Source organism: Lepeophtheirus salmonis, chromosome 7 (genome assembly GCF_016086655.4).
Source record: "Lepeophtheirus salmonis chromosome 7, UVic_Lsal_1.4, whole genome shotgun sequence".
In the NCBI taxonomy this organism is placed as follows: domain Eukaryota; kingdom Metazoa; phylum Arthropoda; class Copepoda; order Siphonostomatoida; family Caligidae; genus Lepeophtheirus; species Lepeophtheirus salmonis.
In genome coordinates this window covers 3,669,004-3,696,524 of record NC_052137.2, presented here as the reverse complement: position 1 = coordinate 3,696,524, position 27,521 = coordinate 3,669,004, and the positions used below count along the sequence as shown (strand labels likewise).

General features: G+C 31.7%; 2 protein-coding genes across 2 annotated transcripts in view; one reads left to right on the top strand and one right to left on the bottom strand.

Annotated features, from left to right (window-relative positions):
- The window catches only part of LOC121121617 (neuronal acetylcholine receptor subunit alpha-2), a 244,467-nt gene that overhangs the window by 105,667 nt on the left and 111,279 nt on the right, over window positions 1–27,521 (top strand). The window contains exon 2 of the mRNA XM_071890020.1: window positions 26,551–26,933. Coding sequence (XP_071746121.1) covers window positions 26,551–26,933 — 383 coding nt within the window. The remainder of the gene's footprint in view (window positions 1–26,550; window positions 26,934–27,521) is intronic.
- LOC121121766 (uncharacterized) lies at window positions 19,546–22,261 on the bottom strand. Its single transcript, XM_040716746.2, has 5 exons — window positions 21,803–22,261; window positions 21,062–21,742; window positions 20,484–21,000; window positions 20,129–20,417; window positions 19,546–20,073 (listed from the first exon to the last, which is right to left on the bottom strand). Exons 1-5 carry the CDS (start codon window positions 21,944–21,946, stop codon window positions 19,698–19,700), a joined length of 2,007 nt encoding a protein of 668 aa, XP_040572680.1. The 5' UTR covers window positions 21,947–22,261; the 3' UTR covers window positions 19,546–19,697.

Below are 27,521 nucleotides of genomic sequence, written 5' to 3'. Positions count from 1 at the left end.
TAACAACAATTAGATTCAAATAAAATGCTCTAGATGTGAAATATAATAATAATAATAATTTGCTAATTAGGTACTTCAACAATGAGAAGTTATAATCATACTAATAAAATATACAACAATTTTACTTTGACAACTTTTAAAGCCTACGATCATTCTTCCTTCACGAAGACCTGACGAAGAGGATTTTTATATTCTCCAAGAATTAAGATCAAAGGAAGATCCTTTTAACTTGATCATCCATCTCATAAGATTAGCTTAGTGCCATTAGCAAACCATTATTCCACGAAAGACTACGGGATGAAAATTCATCCGAGAAAAACTGGCATGGTTCATAAGAGAGAAGAGTGGACTCCTTCATTGGGAAGGAGATTCCAGGGTAGAAACAATGAAGAGATCCATTCATGATGAGTAGAGAATTATTATATTTAAAATAAATCTAATTAATTATTATTTTATTTGAATTTGTGCGAAGTGCACTGTTTTTTTATGTTTATTATATTAATTATTACGGGTTGTGACGTCATTTTGAGGACATTGAAATCTTAAACAATATTAAGTATTTGCTAGTTCACCCCCTAAAAAATGGGATCACGCAAAAAAATACCAAATCAAACTAAAGTCCTTGGAAATACATATTATTTAATAAATCTTTTTTTAGATAAAAGATGGAATATTTTTCTATAATGTGAGGTATGATATTTCTTATCACAATGAATGATGAATAAGTTGAAATGCTCTCAAGGAGTGTGTCATTTTTCATCATTTTTCAGCCTAAAAATGGAAATATGTCGAGTTCAGAAAAGGATACAGAATCAATAAAAACACTTGCATAATCATAAAAGACCTTTTGAGATCGGTTTTATTCATCGTACTTATATTTGGTGATTTTCTTAATCATAAAAAATGTATCTGAACGATAATAGTCTCATATTACTATAAACTCAAATATTTCTGAAACCTGACAACCCAGAGAAAAACTGAGATAAGTTTTGAATTTTGCGCTCAAAGATAAGTTAGATTCTTGGCTTAATTTCATTGGTGAAAATTTGATGTTCCCCTGTGTTATTGAAGGTGAAGAAAAATATGAAATATAATTCCTTCAATGTGAGTGTCAAATTATATTGATATTCGATAAACTGTTATTATTTTCATAAAATTTCAGTGTTGATTCTTGGGATGTTTAGGGGGGAATTCTGGGATACCTACTTGCTCTTTCAAAGTCCTTTTCGGATGTCCGAAACAGAAAAGGTATTTCTATTGAAGAAAAATAACTATCCTAAAACTAGACAGTCTAATAAATATATATATATATATATCATGTATCTGATTTAGCTTTATAAGCTATGGAAATTTGTATGAAAAATTCAAGAACCGATAGGATCCGTCATAAGACTGGACAGGACCGAATAAATAAGAACCAACATAACACTAGTAGTCTGTCAAAACGTTTTAGATTATTTACGCAATGACAAAAAAAAATTGAAAGTCATCTTTTTCATAAAAACCACATATTAAAAATTGGTATCTTTGAACTAAATATTAACACAGTCTAAAAAAAGGCTTGACTAAAAAATCCGTTATTCGATTAAAAATGAACCAAATTAGTTTTCAAGAAAAGCCTCTAACTATTTTTGAGATGAATGAAAATACCCATATATTATTTCCAACAAAAAACAGTCACTCCATATTTTAGTTGGAAACAACAAAATGTAAGTTAGAACAAAATTAAAAGTCACGACACCAATTTTTTGCAACGATTCCGGTACCAAAATTAGTATTAAAATTTCAATTCTTTTTTGACTAAAAAAAAACCAACAAATATGTTGTTAAAGGCAATTTAAATTCACATATAAAGGCGTCAGGAGGATATTTGTTCGATATGATGGTATATGGTTAGCTCACAAATTTGAAAATGCTAAAAAAAGATAATTTTCATTCTTTTTTTGTTGCAGCTACGATTTTTTTTTGGGGGGGGGAGGGAGTGCGTCATCGGTGACAATGACACTGCAAAGTAAAAGTCCTTATATCAATTTTATAAAGTGCCGTTTTAATTGTATACGTATCCCGGAACACTATAGCACCGGCAAACAAGATGAATATATATTAAAAATCTTGTCACTTTATTTTCAAAAGTGATGAGTAATTTTGTATAATACCAGAAAATAAATTTGAAATTTGGGAGATGAATATATTGTAAAAATAATGTTTATATCTGATAATGGATATAATATATTATTTTTTTAATATAATAAAGCGTTTTATTTACACATTAAAATTATACATTATTATTTCTGTCAATCAAAAGAAAGTACTTTGGAAATCTTTTTTATATTGAACCATGGCTGCGTAGTCTTGCTACTAACATGAAAATTTTAGAGTATACATACTTTTGTCAGCTTTCGATTTTGCCATGGCTGCGACTTTAGTCTATTTAGTGTTCTGAGTAGATGATAACAGCAATTTAAATTTGAAGATGACCCTCTTTTTTTAATTGCTATCTGAAAAGATTTTTTTATTTACCGAGTCTGTAAGCATTACTCTTGTTTTTGTTTTTTTATGAAAAGAGAACAATAAGTATAAAGTAATCATTTGTGCGTGAAAGACGAAGAATATTAATAACAAGGGGCGTTAGCCAAGCTGCTCTTATACAAATCCTTCTTCAAATTGTCAGGGTGACTACTTTAATTTTTAGTTTCTTTTAATAATTATATACCGACAAAACATATTATTTGAATGTTGTGTGAAAGACGAAGAACTACTCCCAGGATTTGTTGTGGAGTTATTAGTTCAAATCCTTGTTGGACTCTGAGTAGAATTGAGGACGACATCGTTTTAATTCCTGTCTATATTATTGCTAGAGTGGGGGCTCTTTATTTTCTTCATAGTCTATCTGCTTGCAGTTAATCTGATGAAAATTAATGACAACTAAGCTGGTGTTTTCCAAAACATTAAATAGTCAGGGCGACAACACTAATTAATAGTCTCTTTTCTGAGCATACGGACGTTTAATATTATTTGAATCTCTGTATCTGAGCATTGATTGGTTGATCCCAGGAATATACTCTGCATGAAACATGCACTCCCTTTTAATCCCTTTTTTTTATTAGTATACTTTTTATAAAATGACAATGAGTCTTGCAAAAAAAGAATACAACACCTTAAATTATAATATTATTTAATGTAAAATATAATTGAATGTAATGTTGGGTTTTCGGTCTGGAAATCCTAGACCGGTCTGTGACCTTTATATTTTTTGTAGGACCGAATTAGTTCGATCCAGCAAAAAAGCTCGGTCTGGACCGGTCTCATATAAAAATTCGGTCTAGATCGGGCCGAAGGAAAAGTTCTGTCTAGATAGGCCCAAAGGAAAAATTCGATCTAGTTTGGTTCCAAAAAAAATCGGTATAAACCAATTTTAGAGATAAATTGTTGATAACATGCTATGATATGTTTTTTTTTAAGTACAATGACGTTATACGAATTTTAAACAGAGATAGCTCAGATTAATTTTGATCCCATCGTCTCTTATATGAATATAGTATTTGTTCCAGAACTTATCGTGTATTTTTGAGACTTTTTTCAAAAAAATGAATGACAGTTGATCTGGAAAAAAGGTATCTCATAATATATGAGACCGGAAAAAAATCCGTCCCTAAATTGAAACTAAAAAAAATCGGTCCATAAAGTGAGGCCGTATCAAACTACAAAGTGAGAGCGAAAAAAACTGGTCCACGGTCTGGACCGAAAAATCGATCCAAACCGGTCTAGAAAAAATCACTTATGACCGTACCGGAAAAAAAATCGGTGCTGAAACGAGTCTCAACACTAATTGTATGTTACTCACATAGATGGTGTCGTCAAACTTCTTCTCAGCATTCGCTATTTAAAAAAAAAAAAACTACCTACAGACTGTCAAACCACTTTGCAGATATTTTTTTTTCGCTCATCCCTTACTGAATTGAAACAATCGTGCAATAAATATCTTCAGGAATTGATATAACTAATAATTCTTATTATTATTCGGATGAAATAAAATAAATACAACAATAATAAAAAATATTTTAATTCCTTAAGATATTCAATACACGGTTTTTTAAATTCAATTACCTTTTTTTATTTCATAAGTATTATTTTCTCTATAAAAATCGCTCTTAGTTTTGACCAACTTTGGGTAAAATAAGAAAGAGAAACAAAGAATATATGTTTATTGTTGTAAATATAGATTATTACTTGGTTTAACCATGCAATACTGTCTAAAACATGGGCTGAAAAGTCGTGTGCTTAACAAAGAAAGCACATTTATTTTTTTCTTCAAAAAATTTTTTTTTTTTTCATTATTTTTTATGATTTGCTCTATAGAGCAGAGTCCTTATTACACTTTTCAAGCATGGCTTAGTTTGAATGGTATTTTTATCAATCAATATGCTGTGTAAAATTAAAACAAGAGACTGTTTTAGGTCTATTGTTTTGAAAATAACAAAAGTAGCACCCCACTTAGCAAAATAACACTGAAACTAAATAACAGATTGTCATGAAATTTGGACAGCTGTCTTTAGAAATTTGATACTAACTGAAAATGAGGAGAATATACAAAAGAAGGTGCAATATATCTGTCAAGCCTGAGCCATTTCAGTACATGTATTTAAATTGAATCTAAAAGTAGCAAAAAGCGCCTGTTAGATTAGGTCTATTTTTTTATATACTTTAAATAGATTCAAACAATAAACATATATAGGCGTGTTGTGTTAAAAGTTGACATGTCTAAGTCAATCCAACTCGGAGCTATTGAGGCAAAAGCAAAAAGTGTCTCATGAACAATTATTTTTCAGATAAGTACTCTACTAGTACTATTCGTACGGGTTACAGAGATGGGAGCATTGCTGACACCAGTGAACAGAGTTAGGGTTAGACTATGCTGGTAAATAAATTAAAAATTCAGAAAAAATGTCATGTATCTTTGTTAAGTCAGAAACTTTTCAGACCATCATCGTAAGTCTTTAATATATATATTATTATTTTTTTGCAATTTATTTATTTAGATTAAATTACAAGAATTAGAAAATATATCTGGGTTTTTTTTTCTAAAAATTATAATTTATTATCAAAAAATCACCATACTAGTAGAGGATTTTGGTCTGAAAATCAATAACCGGTATGAGATCTCTATAATTATTAGGGGACCGAACAAATTTGGTTCTCTAAAGAAGTTCAGTCTGGACAGGTATCAAATAAAAATTGCGTCTAGATCGATTCATAAGATGAATGGTTAATGACGTCATCTGCGTTTCAAAATTAAGAACATCGACTTCCATTAGTGGCATTTGAAGTTAAATCTATTGTATAAATTATATTTAAACAACTCATAAATCAAGATAATGGAAGAAATTGGTCCAAAGATTTATATATATATATAAATCTTTCTTTTAAGACCGAAAAAAATGGTTTACGATTTGAAAACCATTATCTGCAGTTTACAGTCTGAGATTGCAGCTTTTACCGAAATATTGGTCCACATCGATATAGAAAAAATCACTTAACAACGAACAGAAAAAAAATTCAAACTGGATCGATTTGATATAAAATTAGGACTGAACCAATTCCTTAGATAAATTCCTCATGACATCATACGTGTTCAAAAAGTGGAAATATTAACCTACATTAAGGTCATATAAAGTTAAAAGTTTAACATAAATCAAATTTTTACAAATTATAAATCAGGAGTGCGGACAATAAAATAGGTACATTGATTGAAACCGAGAATAATTGGTAAATATATTGACACCAAAAATAATTTGGTTTGCAGTTTGAAAACCACTTAATTTCTGTTTACGTATTGAAAACCATTAAATTTCTGTTTACTAACTAATAATCATTATATTTATTTTTACGGTTTGGAAACTGTTAAATTTCTGTTTACGGGTTGAAAATCATTAGGTTTCTGTTACGGTTTGAAAATAATTAAATTTCTGCTTACGGTTTGAAAACCATTAAATTTCGATTTTATATTGCAGTTTTGATAAAGAAAATTGGTCCACATGGGTCTGAATTAGTCTCCTTTAAAATGCGGTCAAGACAAGGGATGACCAATCTGTGGCAGGCTACTCATTCTCACTTGAAGTCGTATTTTGAAAATGTTTTAAAGGATTTCATTTCTTATAAAAAAGTCATACGCTCAAATTACGAAATGGAGCAAATTTTGTTGTGTAAATCAAATTTGTACAGAGATTTTCTTATCCGAATAGTTAATTGTTTTTTATATGCCAGTCACTTTTTGAATAATAACTCAGCCCCTTATTTAATTTGTTTGTTCTACAAAAAAAAATTGTATTTTGGGAGTAGAATAAGAGACCCACCCAAAAAATTGACAGCCCGTCTAAAGCTGAACAAGTTCAAAAGTGGCACCCTTGCAAAGTTTTAACCTGCTATGTCCAACGGTAAAAAATATACAATATTTATTACAATTAAATACATTAAATGTATGTTTTCTGTTGGATTAATGATCGAATTATGTTCCTGCCTCATATTAGGCTTGTTTGTCAATCACTGAGTATTTTCTAGTATGAATAATCCATCATGTCTAATAATATTTACTAATGGAGAGGTGGTTATCAATTATTCTATTCGATTATTGCCGCAATTTTTGTTTTTTCCCCTTATTTTACCAATTTAATTACGCATTTGGTCTCTGGTTCGAATTTATTACATACTGAGATTTTATTGGTGTAGGCATTGAAATTTTGGGCATGATTCCATCACTTTTCTGACAAAAAACAACAATTTAGTTCGTTTTATAGTAATATACATTACATATTCTGATTAATAAATTCCAAGGGAACATCAATTAAAACCAAAAATTGCAATCTAATTTATTTGTATATTAAGACAAAACATCCTAGAGGCAAAAGGGCTTTAACATATTACATATATACAGATTATATAACGGTTTTGATAATTTTTGAGGCTAAGAAACTCTTTGGTATCAATTATGACGTACGATTTGTTTCTATGGCAAATACCCTCTTATTGATTGGGCTATTTCTACAAATGACGTGAAAAGGAAACACAAAGCCATTCCTTTAATGTTTCCTTAATCATTTCTACAAAATACTTTACTACTTAACGTTATTACTTAGGTATTAGGGATAAATTCATATAATTCAACGGAAATTTATGTATGTTATATAAATATCTTTCTCATATTTTTTCATTAAGAAAATGACTTGTTATCATTGGTGTATATGAGCTTCTTAATGCCAAAATATTCATAATTCTTTTGTTCTTTTCCTAATAATATACAGAGTGCAAAAACATAACAAGTTTTGTTTTCGTTTCATAATGACTGTACAGATTACAAGTTTTATTTTATACAGTTTTAAAAGTCATATCTGATAAGTGACGTTCACCATTGTTCATACACTTAAGTTTGGTAGTTTAATACTATTTGATTTTTTGATTTCTCTTTAAGAAAAACTACTTTTTTTACAGAAATTTTAGAGAGGTAGTTATTTATACAAAAAGATGCGATAGAGCAAGGTAGCTCAACCGACAACGATCACGAGAGAAATTATTCTTACACCAGATTATATGACAAAATCGATAATTTCCACCTTAGCAACATCTAAAATGGCATTTACCGTGTCTTTTGACAGCAGGAAATTGTGCTCCATGTCATGATAGGAGCTGTCAAAACTTAAGCTCCTTATCAATAGATCTTTCAAGGAATTGAAAAAAGCCTGGATCTTATTGCTCCTGAAGCTAGTTCCTACCCTTCGCTGGCATTGAAGAAAGTCCAGAAGAAGAAGACCAACCTTCCCTCTAGTCTTTTTAATTCCATATTTGCTTCGACCGACTCCAATGCATCAGGAGTTTCCTTGCCAAGTTAGAACTTGTCTTCCACGAAAGATTTGTAATGATTAAGAGACAATGACGCCCCCGGAGATAACACTTAATCTTGAAGGAGTTTGATAGAATCATTTTACTTTACTTATAGGATTTTCCGGATTGGACAGCCTCCAGTATCTTTCCAAACACTGGACGAGCCTTCTTCGTTGTAAAATACCAGTTCATTCTCCTTTATTGATCCCAGGTCACACAAAAAGTTTACAACAAATAATGAAGTAAAATTGAACGACTTGACTAATTGAAGAAACAACGGAAAATGATTATCCTAAATCCTAGGAATAATAATACCTCTAGCGAACAAAAAAAAAGTAAATTTTGAACAAGACATTTTTCAGAGCTATTCATGACGTTGGCCCTCGATGTGCTACATGGTATAATGCTATAAGTTGATCTAGTTCTCTCCCCCAAAGTATTATTCAGATTGTCAGGGTTACCAAGTTGATTTTTGATGTTTTTTTTTAACCTGACCATTATACACACGATCTTCATCACTATGAATCTGTATATTGAAGTGCCTACCCCTGAACTGTCGTTCGCTATAACTTCATATTATTGTCAAAATTCCATTGTCTTATCTTCTTTTATTTTTTATTGTTATCTAGTTAAACCTTGTAATCCCCGTTTAAAAAAAGGGTGCAAAGATACATACCAACTTGCAGCGAGAATAATTCTTAAACCTTTACAGTCTTTATTTTTGGTTTTATATAAAGTAATAGTTTTTATAAAAAAACTGGTTTAGAAAAATGATATTTGAAGCCGCCATGTCCTTGAAAACTAAACAAAAATGTTACCAGAGCTATTTCTTTATACTTAAGAGACTACATACAAAAATATAGGAAAATACAATAATTGATTTGGCCGTGATTCCCGGACCCACATAAACAAAGAAATTCGCATTTAATATTTTACTTCAATAAGTACATGTACCAAAATACAACAACATTTTAAGTTAAGTCTCTTAATCAAGGGATGTCCAACCCGTGGCCCGCAAGGTGTATTGCGGCCTTCTTAACTTTTTAGTATGGTCCGTTACTCATTCTCCTTTCCCGTATTATTTTTAAGCCCTCCCAATATATATTTTTATGAGAAGAAAAATGTGTTTAAGGATTTTTATTTTTTTTAAAGTCATTCGATCAAATTGTGCAGCTGAGCAAAAATTTTAATTCTTTTCAAAATGTTCAAAAAACCAAGCCCCTTCCCCCTCACAAACAAAAATAATCTTGCAAACGCTCCAACACATGCTCATCAGATTAATCTTTTTTTAAGCAGTTATTTGGTCTTGAAAAATAATATTTGCCCTCTTTTTTATATTAGGGCTAAATTAGAATAAAAAGTGTATGTAATAGTTTTGTTTTATGAAGCCATTTTTCAAAAAAAAATTAATTTAATTATTATTTGTCCAATTAGACTTTTTCAAGGGGAAATGAGGCCCATTATAATAAAAAGTTGGGCATCCCTTGTCTTAATCTAATAAAATAGTTATGTACCCTTGAAATATAAGTTTTATTATACAATCCAAACCAGGTAAGGATTGAATCTCATATATTTTGCCTGCAAAAGATTTCTGGTAAATGCATTTTATAAATTGGATATTTATAACATACATAAATGATTAAATAAATGAAAATCTACTGACTAAATTATGTTACTTTAGCAAAATTTGAATCTCTTAGCTTCAATATTGGCAAAAAAAAAATAGGCATCCCAAATGTTGACAGTTAAAGTAACCAGTTCAAACTTTTGGGTGTGCAAATTATCCTGTTGAGTTAAATATATCTTGTGAAAAAATTTGTAGAGTCTAAATTGATCTAATTTTGAGTCATTTAGCCAATAAAAAAAATTGTTCAACTGTTCACTGTCTCCTCTACTTGTAAGTATTTTTTAAACAAATATAAAAATTTTACAATCCATACCTTTTTTTAAATACTTTTTAAGTAAATTAAAAACACATTCAAATTCAGGTTAATAATATTGCTACTCAAAAAAATATAAATTAATTATTATTCAATAAAAAAGTTATTAAACAATGATTTTCCTTATTCTGTAAAATGAAAAAGGATTAATATCAAAAAGAATATAAATTTTGCTTTTTTAAAAGAAATATAAATAAATCAGCTGATTTATGTTGTAAATATTATATGTTTTTGCAAAAAAATTATATTTAAATCATCAAATGAAAAAAAGGAAATGTTAAAAAGATTTGCAATGCTATGATCATCGGTCATTCGAGTACCGTCATCCAATTCAAATTCGTTAAAAGCTTTAATGAGCGGCACCGATTTGTGTTTCATATAGGAGAAAACAGGCTTGAAGTTATTTTTACAATTAAGTTATTTAACAATTTATCTTCAAATTTACGTCTACTCGAAGACACCAGAAGTTTTACATAATTTTGGAGAGCTTTATACTTTTCTAAGTTTGAGGACATGGGAATTTTTTGTATTGCCACCAGACTTTTCTTTTCTTCCTTGCTAATAAGATGATGCTCCGATTAGTCCATGGAGAGCCCTTATTATGATGAGATTTTTTGTTGGGAATGTACTTATCAATAAGGCAGTGAAGAATATCACAAAATGTAAACTACATATCCTGGACACCTGATATCATGTTCGTGGAGATATTCGGGGCGGAGAATAGTGAAACCCAGTCAATTGATAACAAGCTTGTTTGAATTGCTATGTAATCGGCGTTTTTAAAATCTAGAGTATAGGTGGGTGACTCATGGCATAGGGGCACCTCCATCATGACCTCGGTCTTAATATTACATGATGAATTAGAGAGGACAATATCTAATATGTTTCCTTTGATGTGTGTTGATTCAGTGATGTATTGGTGGAGAAAGGAGTCAAGGAAACCCCGCATAAGTAGATTTGCAGAGTTGGAATATGGTGTCAGAGTATTCCAGTCAACTGCAGGAATATTGAAGCCCCCACAGTTTATGGTTGAGTTGTTAATTTCCTTTAGGAAGAAAGGAAGCTCAAGGTCACTTTTGTTATTGGAGTTGGGGGATCTGTATACACACATGCATTTCAAATTTTGAACTTGAATCGTACACAGTTCAAAAAATTCACCAGAGTGTTCCTGGAGATGAAAAGCTCTTGTATCATACGAGAGTAGATTGAGACCCCCTAGATTTGGTTGATGAGTTGCGATCTTCTCGAGAAATGAGAAAATAGGTGTTTAGAATGATTTCGGAGTTTATATGATTATTTAGCTAAGTTTCGGTGAGACAGATCAATGAAGGCCATCAATAATCATTTGAAGTTTATGGACTTTGTAGAATAAGCTCCTGATGTTTATGTAAAATATCTTTAGTTCTTCCTTTTGATGATTCTTAGCTGCTCATACCTCCTTACAAGCTGAAAGAGGTCTGGGGTTGCCGCGTTTTTTTCTTTAAAATCTTCATAGACCTTCTGGTCAGCGTCTCTTTAGTATTTTGTAAGGCATGCATTGACATTTACATTTTCTATTTTTTTACTTATAATAACTTCTTTGATAAGGTCATCAACTAACCCCACTATCCTACTATAACTGGGGGTAGACCATTTTGTTTACTCCTTATACGAAAAGTGTATTTGATTTTACACCTTTCAATTTCGAACTTTTCTACAATTATCTCTTTCCACTCCATTTTTGACGAAAGACCATAAATAATCAGTTTTCTTCAATTGTCGTCTCTCTCCCGTAGTTCATAATCAGTCCATTGTTTGAGACTATCTAGTTCCTTTTCCACATTATCAACTCTCTTGTTGGTTGATAGTATTTCATGATTGAGTGATTCTAACTAGTTATTCAGAGACTCAAATTTTTGGTCGTTAGATGTTAATTTTTCCATTAGGTCATCAATAGTATACATAGACTGAAGAGAATCAGAGGTCTCCCTGTCTCATAGAAAAATTTGGCCTAGATCGGTCCAAAGGAAAAAAATTGGTCTAGATCGGTCAAAAGGAAAAATTTCATTTAGTTTGATCACCCCCAAAAAATCGGTCTAGACCGATTTTACCAATAAATTCTTTATAAAATGACATCATATGTATTCTCAAGTACAATGGTTTCATATGAAGTTGAAACAGACATAGTTCTGATGAATTTTAATACTGACGTCTTTCGTGGAATATGAAATTCGAACATTTCTTGAGATGGATATTGGATAATCAAGTTAGAAGAACAATCTTTCTTCGATTCCCTCTATCTTCATTTAATCATAGCTCTTGGAGAACATAGAAGTCCACTTATTCCGGCTTTAATGAATTAAGAATGATTTTAGGCCTTAGCAATTGTCAAATTAAAAGCACATGTAAATTTCAAATTGTCATATATTTTAGTTGAATGGTTATAATTTTATATTGCAGTAGTACATAATTAACATATCTTTATTTCACATCTGGAGCCTTTTATCTGAATCTGAAAATCATTTGACCCCTTTATAAGTTCTATCCTTGAATATTCTTATTAATTATACGACTTATTACGTATTATTCAACTGATTTGCTTGCATAATCGAATGAATAAATTGAAATTATACAAGGAATTACTCATATTATATATTGTATTTCCAATTATTTTATTAATGGTTTGAATAACTCAAGAATTTAGTAAAACTTATGAATAGACAATATAAAAATTAGTAGTCTTTCAACTATAATGAAGATACATACTAAGACAAACTCGCTAATCCTCTTCCTAATTCCCTTTTTTAATTTTTTTTAATATACACGTTTTAATGTACGTACGTGCTTCCCTTTTTCTGTTTGTACAATAATTCGTTCTTTGGATTTTTAATTTTTTGGGTGCATTTTCGAATCTACAAGCCATACCTTAAAAAGACATTGTGACACGTGGAATCGATCTTATTTTATGAAAAAACAAACTTGACCTTCAGAGTTCAGAATCTGGTCTGATCATTGTTAAACATAGCTCTGTTTCTGAAATAAATACCCTGGTTATGCGTTTTTATTAGCGGACATAGATACAAACATATAACTATAATGTTATATTATAGTAAATGTATACAGTATTTATTTAGGACATGTGATATACCTTTTAGATTTTTTTGAAAAAATCAATGAGGATTGATATAGAAAAAAAAAATTGGACTCTCATAATATACGAAAAATATCGGTACATAGAGTAAGACCGAAAAAAAATCGGTTCACAAGGTGAGATCGAAAAAAAGCGGTTCAAATTGGTGCAGAAAAACTCACTTAAGACCCAAAAAAAATTCGGTGCTGGACCGAATCTCAACACTATTGGGGAAACAGTAATTTCGTATTTCCTGACCCTTGTTCATTATTCGTCACGTCGGATCAATTGATAAGGGGTTGTAAAGGTGTGAATGTAAACTATAAACGTGTTTGAAAGAGTACTGCACTTGGCCGATTCAGTCGTGAATTATCGTGCGTCGAGTATTGAAGTCTCAAAGGAAGAAATTCGCCATATTTTACATTTTTCCAAACTGAAAGGGGAAAATGCGTTCAATTAAATTTGTCATGTATACAGGCCCGATGCTCTTTCGGTTCGTGAATAGGAGACAAAAAACATCATCAAGACAACGTCAGCCTGCACATATCTTTGATGACGCCCCAGAAGCTCTGGTAGCTCCGGTGAGAAGTCCTTATGCATCCACTCTACAGTCAGGAACAATCACCAAGTGACTACGACCTGTTCCTGTCTATAATGAAGGCGCTTGGGTGTACAAATTTGGTCTCAATAGAGGGCTGTGAAAATTGGTTGTCCGAGTTTTTAGCCAATAGGAATAAGGACTTCTACGAGAAGGGCATAGTTGGGAACAAGTTAATAAACAGAACGGCCCGTAATTGGATTAAATCGAATGGTTTTAAAAATTCTTATGGAACAGGGATACTCAAAAGGGGTCTTGGTTTTAGGATTTTTTTTTAAAAGAAATCCAAAATTAATTTTTTCGAAAAAAAATTTCAAAATATTAAATTTTTTCAACTTTTCTTTTTTTTATCTAAAAATGAAAAAAAAATCCCCAGCTATTATCAAAAAATGAAGGCCTCTGAGTTATATAACACTTGTAAAATGATCTTTCAAAATCTCATGTACCCTTGGAGTGCCTCCAAGTACCTTAAGGGGTAAACTTACCCTCATTTGAAACCACTAAAGTGAAATAAAGTGAAAAATACGAAATTTACTTATTCTTCAATCATTTATTTTTAATTAAATGTACACAAAGGTAAAAAGGTTTCAGGTTAGATAAGTTGTTTTCCATTCACCCAGTTACTCATACGAAATTACTTATTCTTCAATCTTTTATTTTTAATTAAATGTACACAAAAGGTAAAAAAGGTTTCAGGATAGATAAGTTGTTTTCCATTCACCCAGTTACTCAAACGAGAAGCGTTTTTCATCCACATAAAAACTCCCCAGCCAAAAAAAAAAAAAACTCCTCTGTCATGGCGTCCTAGTGCTGGCTGAACGTGGCTATTAGAGCCTCGTTGTTTGGATGAAGAACACAAAAGGTCTTCCCCTCGACATGAACGCAAAAGGGGTAGTCGAGGGACTTTAGAGGGGGGGGGGGGGAGAGTGTAAAAAAAGAGATCAAAAGAACTGAAAAGACTTATTCAATAGAGCCTTGCAATGAAGGAGATGGGTTTCTTTCATTGCTGGTCTCAAAAGTAAGCTCTCCACCATCACAAGGCTCTTTCCACCTGCTTTTTTTATAGCTCTCTGGACAGTCTGGTGTAAAACTCCGAGATGTCTTGCATGGACCCTCATAGAGTTGAGGGGATTATCCTGGGCTGCTTTATTTAACCCCTCAGGGGCCAGTTTGCCCTTGCTGACAGAACCCTTCTTCTCCTTCCATGCTTGGGACTTGCTGAGGACGTAGACGGTGGTCACGGAGACGTCCAGCGTTTAGGAGTGTGCAAATGGAAATTGGTCGATCACGTTCAATTGTCATTTTTTCGACTTACACGTAAACTAGCTTTAATATATCGAAACATGAATAAATTTCAATCACTTAACCTTAATTCATTATTGAATTAGTAAGTGTTCAGATTTTAATGGACCACCCGGTATTATATATCTGACAATCATAAATATTAAATATATCTTATTACATGATTATTTACTTAGTTTAGATGGGCCATTCATGCCTCACAATATTACTTCATCCTTGATTATACTTTTTGACATAACTGACGTTCATTGCTGCAGACTAAATATTAGTCTTTATGTATTTCTTTATTATTCATTTGTGAATTATTGTCCATTTGTGTCCATTAATTTTTTTTTTATTAACCCTTTGGAAAGTACTGCAAATTGTACATAAAGTAATTGCTCGGATTTCAATGGACCAACCGGTAATACCATTAGTGTTGTATCGGTCTTTATTTAGAGATGAAGACTGCATTCTCGTTTAGTTCGTTCCGGTTCAGTCCTGTTCAAATACTGAATCATAGTACTAAAAATGTATAAGGTTTGATCCTTCATGACGTCACACAACGATATTTCCTCTTTTTTAATCAGTTCTTAAACTGACAGTCTTAAAGACCAATAGGACAGGTCCTTGGACTAGTTTTTGACGGAAAAATTAAATGATTAAAATATCAAGAATTATATTATTTTATCTAACTGTCCTACATTTCTTATCTCTAATTGATCAAAAATATAAAAAAATGTAAAAATCTAGACATTTCATAGAGATTCTCCGTAAATATTACTTTGATTGAAGACAAATTTCACTTCTTATCATTGGCATCAAGTAGAATTCAATGCAAATGTTGAATGTTTATTATTGGTAAAGCCATTAGATGGAGTTTAATGAAGATTTTTCGGAAATTTGTACATTTTATGTAGTACGATATCAACTTTGAGTCCCCAAGACGCCGTCTTCTTATATTATGATGCAATTTATGACGTATGTGAGAAGGTTCTATACATATATGAAACTATGCATGATTATCATACGTTTCTTAATGAAATATTATACAACCACATTTGGCAACTAGTTATCTACTCTCTAATATATTTGGAAATGCTACCCAAAAAGATAAAATATTTGACGATACTGCCAAAAGACAACATTTTAACTATTAAAATGGAAATTTTATAGTCGAATACATTATTTCAGTATTTAAAGAGTTAGATAAATTATTATCCTTCCGCCTTTTAACTCAAAATAGATGTTTAGTCGTAAAAAAATTATTAGGAGATAAAAAATTAGTCAAAAAATATTACTGCATCAAAAAATATCAAGTATTTCATGTGCGAAAATAACATGTAATGAACAGTCACGTTTTGGATCAATTTTTACTGGAGGAAGGGGCTCCATATACGTCATGATATCCTTCCCTTTTCCACCATCAGATATATATTTGAATAGTAATAATTCTAGAAAAGGATTAACTTATTACATTTTGTTTAATTACAGCTTCAGCCCAATCCATCTTTGTTTTTATTTTTTTGTGTTGTCCCTGGCCAAACAAGTTAGGTGCCGTTGAAGAGGGTACTAAGTGTTTAAATTTTCTTCAATTAAATACATTGATAGTAGCCTACCTATAGTGGACATTGAGGGTAATATCACCCACGACATAAGGGGGCCATGTTTTTTTGTAAATATTGGATTTATTTCGAAACAAAAATCTATTTTTTTAGCTCAAATGAATTTTCCTTTTCATGCCTCTACCAAGATATTTTTTATATACATGAATCGACATGAAGGGTAACGGCAATTTATTTCAAAATCAAAATAGGTCATTTCTCACGAAATTATAAATATTTTTGTTTTTTCGAATTTTAGACTGAGAGTAACAGCCAGTAATAGTCAAATTCCAAGATTGTGGCCTTAGTGGTCTCGCGCTTCTAGCAGTTCCGGATCTTGAAACACTAGAACCGGAACCGAAAAAGTCGAACCGAGACCGCAATATATTGCTTATCCGTCTTAGTTCGTATGCTTTGTTCCTATATAGAATATATAAAGAAAATACAACATATATTATTTAAAAAAATTAGTTTCAATCAATAAGTCAATTTTCTGTCGTTTTTTGTGTAATTGCAGCGTTTTCCAATGATGTTTTAACCGTCGCCAGGATAATACAATTGTATCTGAGTTTCAAATAGCTAAGGGCTTCATCTGGAATAGTAGTTTTAGGCACCAGACAGTGTAAATACAAGAGGGAAGGGAAGAGTAGATTATGGATCCAGGTCCGCTACTAAGTTTGTCGGGATCCTATAATATGATAACTAAATATTTCTTAAGCCATGGTTTCCCAAACTTCACTATGCCCAGCTCCGCCCTACACATTTACATTTTAAAGTGAGGCCCCTTTATACGAGTTTTCGGGCCCTTGCTGGATAAATGTACAATGTAGCTACGGCCCAGTTTGTATCTCATATTATTTCTTGGGCTCGAATTTTCTAGCGACACCCCTTGTTTTACGTACCTGTTACCAAACTGAGCATGTGTAGAAAATAACCGAGACCGATCCAAAACAAGTTAACTAATAATAGTCTACCCATACTCATAGATGAAAATAATATCATCTCAGGGTATGCTAATAAAAAATACACCGAAATTTAGCATGGTCACCATGATCATTTAAAGAGTGTTTTGGAGAAGAGCAACACTGCTGAAATGACGTTACATTAAATTAGCTGCGAGACTCTTTGAAATGAAGGAAATTAACACAAACCCTACTCTATATCTATCAAGGATATAGATAGAAATTACTCTTATGTAGATCCTCAATAATACTCCAAGTTCAACCAGGACTTGCACATGTAATTCCACTACCAATCCTTAGAGTTACTCCTCGTCTTTCATGCATTAGTGTTTACTTTATACTTATTGTTCCCTCTTCAAGAATAAAAGAATAATGATGACAGCTTTGGTAAATAATAAACAGAGCATTAGTCCGATCAAGAAATCCTAAGTTACTAATTTTGTGAGCGTGCTTAAGCTCCCACTCAATTAAAAATGAGTGGAACTCACTTTTTGCACTTACAGGTGAATTTGACAACTTTTCATAATTATAATTAAATTCAATATATTGCAAGTTCAAATGTATCGTACGGTTTGTGACAACCATAAAGTTATTTGCAAAAGCTTATAATTATCCAAATGAATGGTTTAATAAAAATAAGTGTGTCAAAAAATATTTGTTTGTCTTTTTGTGTGCTTTGGGCACAAAATGTTTAGGAACCACTGTCTTAGGGGGTGAATTTACAAGGCTTTATGCACTATCAATTATCCTCTAGTTAAGTTTGAGAATTAAACTGACTTGAACAAAGGTTTATCAAGTTTTTGAACTTATCTTACAAACTTATGATTTTGAGATCTTATGTCAATTTACTAGATAAAAGTATAACAAAATCATATTTCAGTTAGAAAGTTCGTTTACAATAACTAAAGGTTAATCTTCGAACGGTATCTCCACATAGGAAGGAGTAAGGGATGTCTCTGAGGGAACCGACATCAGAGTTTTCTTAGAGCGGGCACCTACATGAAAGTCAAACTCTTCAATCAAAACCATCAGAGAGTCAAAGATATAGCATGAAGAAAAAAAAAGATTTTGGCTCACCTTGAGACACAACTTCAAAAGCCTATTCTTGCAATCTTTAAAATTATCCTTTATCTCTCTAATTTTAGATGTATTCTCATAAAAGGTAGAAACAGAAAAAGTAATACAAACTTATTTACATAAATTACAGAAAAATTGAGTGAAATCGTTCCTGTCAAATGGTGACCGCACTCCAACTCAAGAATTTTGAGCGTCCCTCGAAGCAGTGCTCAATTTCTAATATAAAAAAAGTCACATCTTTAAGGCACATGAGACACCTTCCCAAAACTCTAGAGCAAAAAAACACACAATAGTTTTACTCTTGACACCCAAGAGCACGGGAAAATGTACGAAAATTTAATAATTTTTAAAAAAAATTGTGAAACGGGCTCGCATTGTATGATTATTTTTTTTTCTTAATGTCACGATCTAAACACTTTCACATTATTAAAAACACTTGATTCACCTTAACAAATTTGAAACCTAGAATCAATCATGACGACAAGATTTGGCACATATAAGAGAGCCATACTTTAAAAATATTTCATTTCTTAATTAATAAATTGACACATTTACAAAGAGGATAGTTTTTAATATACTAGAAATAATAGTCCAGTGCTGTGAAGAAAAAACGACAACATCTAAGTAGGTGCCATATGTAGGTGCAGAAAACTCTTTTCGACGATTCAACATCCATCAAAGCGTCAAAAATTAAAGTTAATTAATTATAGAAAAATGCTCTTGCCAAAAAGTAATATTACTGATATAAAGTAATGTATACAAAATACATCAATGTCTTGAGACATTGATGTCGTATAAATGAGAAGAAAATGGACAAGTCAATGGTTAGCAAACCCAAAGAGTAAAATAGTTGAACGAGTAATAATCTACCTATTAAGAGAGGAATGGACAGAATATTTGTACTCATAATCAAATTAAGTTGTTTTCTTGTTGACCTATTTACTAGTAGATTGATTATATATAATTAGACATTAGCCATTCCGACACGTTAATTAAATACAATGATATTGAAAATGCAGTTACGATAATTAAGAAGGGCAAATAACTATTCAATTGAAAATTAATAATGCGATTAGATAAATAATATAATCCTACGTTATTTCAACATAAAAATGTGTATTTGAATGGGGTTTCTATGAGTAAAAAACACACTGGTTCACGGATAAAATAAACTTTTTTTTTAAATAAATGATATCTTAACAAATAAAATTAATATCTCAACATGCTTTTGTTAATTTAATCATGCCACTATTAGAGCAACGCATATTTTTTAACCATGTTGAGCATTTCAGCAGAGTATAAGTCGTCTCCATCTAAGTAGATCCCAGCTACTTTTTCTCCAGGGAATGGCATCGTTTTTATCCAAGCTCCCTCACTATCCATTATTTCAAGCGTTCCATTCGTTGTAGCTACTATGAAGAGATTCAACAGGGAATGAAACTCAACCCCAGTCGTACATGTAATAGATTTGACAAAACTTGGGCGCTCCACTTCTGAGGAAATATTTTTTGATAAATCCACCTTGAACATCTTCCCTGATCCCTTATCAGACACAATAGCAACTTCAGAAGCCACACTTAAAAACCTACAACAGATCTCCGAACCATTTGTCCCGTTTATTAAAACTCTAAAAGAAAACCCCTATTATGAGTTATACTCACAAACGAATAAAATTATCTTACCTCTTCAAAATAGTTTCGTTCATAATGTCCAAAGTAACTATTGAGACCGAGTCTTCAGGTTGAATTTTTTCAAGAGTGTAAACAAGGGTTTGTTGAGATTCATTTCCTGAGCGGTCCAGAGATAGTCCTCGAAAATTCTTAGCATATTCACTGAATAGAGACTTTAAGAGCACGCCATTGTGGAATAGATAAAGAGCCTGTTCGTCTAATACCATGATAATATCACGTCCATATAACAGTAAATTCCGTGGTGCACTAAACGCTTTGCTGTCAGGAAGTTTCAAAAAACCTTCAAAATATTTAGGAATCCAATGAGTGGAAAAGGAACATTAATTGAAGAAAATTGTATTCTTACCTTGGCCTTTTTTAGTGGATATATCAAATACACAGACCTTTTTCAAATTAGGGCTCCCCACGTATAAATAGTTCTTGAGCTTAGAAATCATTACTGGGTACATAACTTGAGACTTAACATCGTAAGTATCAGTCAGTAAGACTTTGTTCAGTCCAAAAAGACAATTAGACTTGATGACATCGCTGAAAGGATTTTCTCGCTCTTCAGCAGTCTTGCCATCATCAGAGAATTCTCCTCTTGAGAGTCGACGTTGAAAACTTTTGCTAGCCGAATGGATGATATTATCTTCCTTGAGAGGTGGAGAGCTAGGAGCAAAAGATGTTCGAGTAGAAGAACTCTTGTCATGTTCTGCATTCACATCGTAATCATCATCGAGTCTTATTACGCCTTCTCTAACTTTAGGTGTAGAGTAACCTTCTTCAATGAAATTCTCTTCAAGGATTATTGTCTTTGGCTGAAACGACACTATCTTTTTAGCAGAGCCGCCGGCACTTGAAGGACATCCAGACTTCACATCCTTAAAAATATATTAAGTAAAACATAAACTAACATTTAATTTGATAATAGAGTTGGCCTACCATTCCAAGAGGGGAGAGTTGTATGTCATTATTATTCTTCTCGTCCATTGTGAATTTAACATGATGCTTCTCATTAATAGTTGGACATGGAGTGACCTTTTTCTGAGACATTTGTAATTGAAGAAGAACGCTTACGGGCTGCCCACATTCAGAGCAAGAACCCTTATTATCATCTTTATAGGCAGAATGGGCTATTAAAGGATTTGGATTATGAGTTTTGAGTATTGTACCATTATTTCCATCATATACATGAACACCCAAATGTTTCTTTTCAAGAGAGTAAAACGAATCCTCAGGATGTAAAGCAGAGGACTCAAAGGGGGGAAGGAAGGATTTTCGATCGTTTTGATCAAAAGATAGTGCTCTGAGAAGATTCAACTCCTTCTCAGAAACAATGGATTCCTCAAAACGAATACTTTCAATCTCCCCTTCCGGAGATAAGGACATGGGGAAATGTTCCAACTCCTTGGGAACGTGATATGATATGGTCGAGAGTTTAAAGGTTAGTTCTTTCATTAAACTTATGGGTTGATTATCTTTATCCTCAAGGATTCGATTAATTTTGACAAGATCCTGAAATTTCCCTTGTACTTCATTGAGGGACTGATGCAGACCTTCCACTTTCGAGTAGAGATTGAAAGTTATTTTACTGACAAAGGCAGTCATTGTTTTATTCCATTCCTGAAAAGGAAATAGAAGATGAGTCAATCGTGTATTTTTTCATTCTTGTTTATAAATTACCTGAATGGCCTTTTCGTAGTCCGTGACTCGTTTACTAAAGTTAATTTTATACTCCAGGAACTCTGAGAGCTTTTTGTGAACGTTTTCCGTTAAGTCTGTTCGAAGCTGCTTCTCAGACATGGCCTCCATCTTTGATCCTGTCATTCCAAAATAGTAAATACGACACACTCCGTCTGTAAGCAGCAATCACGAGAACAAGCATCAAGTTTGTGAGTACACAGCGTAGAACGAGAAAAGAACACAATAATGGATTTAATCGGAACTGGAATTCAGGATCTCATTATAATAATGTCCATTAATAGCCCGAGCCTAGAGATAGGAGAATTGCCAAGTCCTAGTACCATACATTTAAATAAGAACTAATTAATAATTTCATTCAATCTTATTAATTATTTATCATTATTTTGAAAATAAAAACATATTATAGACGTTTGAATCTTAGCGAGTTAGTAGCACTATAATTTTTATACGGCGAGTCGACTAAAAATGACGACAGAAGGAATTTTTTCTCAAAAAGTGCGGGATGATTTGTATTCCTCAACTAATTATCTTCCATTTCTTTTAGTAAATTATTCTGATTAGCCCTATAGAGGCACCGTTATTTCTACTTAAAGATTACAAAAAATTATGGTCAAAATAAAATTTAAAAAACATAAGGTGTCTCAGATTTAATTTTCTCTTGACATATGTGGTGCGTCAACATACAAACAATATTGAAGATAAATCAAGATGATGAAAAAATCCCAACTTATTTTTTTACTTCAATTGACGATAATTTTTGATAATTTAATTATCTTCGGAGTCGATGCAAGGATTTAATTTATACATTGAGTTTTTTAGCTGTTAATCTTCGATTAAACAACTCATTTGGAAATCTTTATTGATGGACCTCTTTATATCATATTAAAGAGTGAGAAGCTCTGTTGACTAAAGTATATTTCAACTCACAACTTGAAACACAAATAATAATAAGAAAATCTTAACTTTAATTTATATTTCTCTGTTTTCGTCTCATTTTCCCCGATGCCTTCCAATATTTCCAATAAATCAATTCATTTTAACTTTTGCTCTTATTATTGAGAGGGATATCAAATATGTGTTCGGATCTATGCCACAAATTGTTCTTTGGAGTATGAAGAGGACGGTTATTCCTAAATTCTACGTAAGTAAAAAGTATTTATTGAAGCAGTTCAAAGGATGTTTCAGCATTCATAATTTCCTTGATGCCCTCAATGTTAGATCATTCATTATATTAGATCTTTATTTTTGACGGAAGTTGTTTTTTAATCCTGTATGATATAAATTAATACCCATAAGTAATAAATGTCAACATTAAGAATGGAATGAAGTAAAAATAATACGGAGTTGAAGAAAATGGATGGAACTTACAGAAGTTGACTTTTGAGTTCCTTTATTTTAGTAATTTCAAGAAGGGAATGACGATACTTTAGATCTCATTGGGTAATACTTCTTCTTATGCATCCCTTTGATGTGATGCGTTCTTTAAGATTACTTGTGAGACATCAATCTTTGCTTAATCAAAGAAGGCTATTAATACAGAATATATGTAGTTTATGATTATTAAGCATTCAGATTTCCTATGTATGTAAAGTGTTTAAAGTGATTCGATAAACCTGTACAATAGGATAAATTATTCGGAGATTTTGGTTTTGTATCCATAACTTTCGTTTCAATTTGTGTTATGTATTTCATATTTCCTTTCATGTTTTTATCTTCTTGTATATTCGTCTATGTAAATAAGTACTGTGTTTTACGTATTATAAATAGTCCTGTATTGTGTAAATAAATTAGAGTATAGTTAGGATACACATGATCTTATAAACAGTGTTACATTATTCCTCCACGTGAATTCTTCTCCTCATGTCTCTCGGTCATCCTGGATCTCTCCACCTTATAAATAAGCTTGTGTCTCTCCCTCGTCAAGACGCAACAATTTGCTATACACGGGTTTTTAATTTTGAGCTTTTAGATTTTTTTTAAAGTATAAAACATTAGTATCGAGATAATAGTGATTCAACTATTTATTAATATATTTACATATGAATTTTATACAAGACTTGTTTATCTAAGTAAAATTTACACCATCTACATTTTATCTCTTTTTTATTTAAATATCGTTTATATATTGTAAGAAACCCCCATTACAATTGAAGCACTTTTCTTTAACTCTTCATGATGATGCAGTAGGAAAAGGACTTGAGGAAGGAAGCTGATTTAATATATGAGGGCTTGAGGTAGGAAATAGATTCAAAATAGAAGAGGTATTTAGGTAAGAAACGGATTTAAAGTTGATGGAGGGCTCGAGATAGAAAACTGGGATAGAAAGAAGACTTAAGGTAGACGAGATTGATATATGTAGGTAGAAGGCCACAAGTCCATAAATAAATGTTTTCCTCTTGTTCCCACAGTTGATCAGAGGAACTATATTTCTTTCTAGATATTATTTCCTTTCTTCTATTAAAATAGCTTCTTCATTTAAATAATTTTCTGAATCGAAATTGTTAATTCCTTAGATGAAATGCGATTATTTAATAGCCTTAATGATTTAACTTCATTACTGTTTGACCACTCATTCATGTTTACAATTCCAGGATGATCAAAGGAGAACATAAATTCATGATATTCTTTTTATCTTACTTAAGTATTAAGATATAAATTTTTTCCAATTGAACCATTTAAGTCAATCTGGTATTGCATAAAATTTTAATGACATACTATTTATTACTTCAATTGATTCATTAAATAGAGATTTTATCCACTTTTCTCAGAATAACAATGTATGTTAAAAGGTCAATAATAATGAAATTCTTGTTCTGACCTATAAAAAACAGTGAAAACTATTATTGAAAAAAAATCACAGACCCACAGTCATGGTTTAAAAGTGATACAGTACAATTAGAAACTTTCTTGCAAATTTCTGATAATAAGTATAAAGAAAGTAAGACTATATAAATATTTAAAAGATGTACAATATATAACTTTACTCGTTCTGCTTAATCAAACATGTACATATATGTTAGATGCCCCTGTACCGTCATCTTCAACAGCAAATAAATTGATTTTATATAAAATAAGAAGTGAGTTTTTCCTCTTTGAATATATGAATATGGAATGGACTTAGCCTCCGAAACTTCATTGAACTTAATCATTATTATATTTAGCATAACTGCCTCTTGTGCTGTAGTCTTTTCTTTCCATTTGAACACAATCTAAAGGATTTTTTATGGAACATATAAATTTTTAATGTCCAATTGTCTAAAGAATTTTTTTAATGATGGACTTCCTAAACAAAGAGACTAATGTTTCCGAATAATCGTAAGATATATTGCAAACATAACTCCGTCTCTCATAGTCCCTAATTGTGGGATGCTGTCTTTCACTACTTTATAAATGCATTTTTACAACAATATCTTTCATAACCAAAATCCTGGCATGATTGCACATATTTCTGGTATAAGATGTATTTACTCCAATGACTTGGAAAACGATCAGCCTTGGAGACCAAATGAGAAGATAACCATCCAGAAATAAAAACACCATGCTCATTCATGAGGGTTTCAAGAAATATATTGATACCTTCCCGTCGCTTATGAAAATATATATATTGTAAGGGCTATTTGATGGCTTCTCAATGGATCTATTTGTCCTGAAAGTAAGACCATTTTCCAGATAATGAGTATGTAAACGCCCAAAGTTATTTTTTGATATTCCCATCAAAAAAGAAAAAGTGATTCGACACATATGCTTCCCTTTAATATAAAGCTTACCTTGTCGTCTTTTTCATCCATTGAAGAGAAATGTCTAAGAGCATACATACATTTTGAGAGAATCTTTGAAAATTGTCATCATTTCCGAGGACTGATCCCTACGAAATGTAACGTCTTGCGAAGAAAACCATTTGGTGCATGGGCTACTCATTTCACTGGATTCTTGATACTCTATTTTACAATTACATCCCATTTGGCAAAATTTACGAAAAATCTCTTGATCTTCCTCGTCCACACAACGAAACTTCACGTAATAATGAAAGGGACGAATATCGACATAACAGACGCAAAACAAAAAAAATCGGACATAATTTATGACGTATGGAAGCTTAATATCAATAATAATGGCGTTTCATCGTATAATTAATAATATGCAGAGATAATAATATTGTTTGGTTTGTTCCTCTCAGTAAAAGGTAGATCGGATTAAAGCATTAAACCTAGATCGGATCAAGTTGCTTTATTTTTATGACGACTACGTTTGAATAACTGAGGCTATGAATATGGCCAATTATATTTAAAAGGTCAAAACAGAACTAATTTGAGTCATATTAATTTATTGAAGGTTCTTAATTATAGCTAGTGTTCTCGAGTATTTCATAACCCCCCTCCATCAAATTTGAACATAAATCCTATAATGTACCAAATATGTCCATTAACTATTTGGCCGTTAATATTTATTAAGTAAATAAATAAATCATTCAATTTTTACTCAAGCGTCCTTTTCTTTTGACTCACCAGTTGCGAAGGATACCAACTACCAACTGATTTTGGGCCTTTTTTAATGGTTTTTTTTTTGCAAGAAAGGTTGCATGATAAAATTAAGTTAATTAAAATGCAACGTCATTATGATTAATTTTTATTTTAATTATAAAAGTTAAAAACGATATGTCTCTTAAACATTCATACTTTAATATTAGGTCAACAAATTTTTCAATATCATTTTTTTTTATCTTTCAGGAGGAGAACCTTCGTCCTCTCCCACAGCATCCCCAAGCACCCCGTTCTCCCAAATAACCCAACAAAATTCAAATTTTGAAGCCTATGGTACAACATTAATAACAACGAGGAGTGAGCCACAGAATGATTTGTCAGCAAAGTTTCAACAACAAAAAGATGAGTCAGCGTTAAGGAAAAGATCTGATAGAGAGATTGAAGACTCTCAAAAATCCACTAATCCCCGGCTCTCCTCATCGAAGCCCCTTCTCCCTCGTGTTCAACAAGAATCTGTTCTCCTAAATCATCTTTTGAAAAACTATGATAGACATGTACGACCTCTCTACAATGCTTCTAATAAAATGACGATTAAGGTTGGAATCACTCTCACACAAATTTTTGATATGGTAAGGAAATATACATAATTTAATAATAATATGTTTATGACAAGATAAGAACTATATTTTATATACAGAAAATTGAAAGAAAGAAAATTATATGATTTGATGAGCTAGGAAGTTTCTAAATCTCATTTAAAGTCACATTCATTTTTTAAAACTTTATAGTCAGGTTATTAGAAGCCATAACGCTTTTCTCGCTGATGTTTGACTTCCACCACACTTTTTAATAGTGACGTCAAGGAGTATATACTATTACTATTAATCATATAATTTATAGTATCTACTATAATATAATATTATCGTTATACTTGGATGTAACCTTATTACAAGGTTAATAGAAATACAAGATTATACCATAACGGTGTACGACTGATGTTTGACTTCCACCACGCTTTTAATATTGACGTCATAGTAGATGAGTGGTTGTGTGTTTTGTCAAAAACTGTTTTTCTAGCTCAGCAGTTGTTACAATACATTAAATTGAAAATTCTAGCAATAACGACGTCATAGACTATGAGTCGTGTTTTGTCAAAATCTACCTGTGTTACCCAATAGGTGGTACAATACATCAGATTGAAAATTCTATCAAGCCCG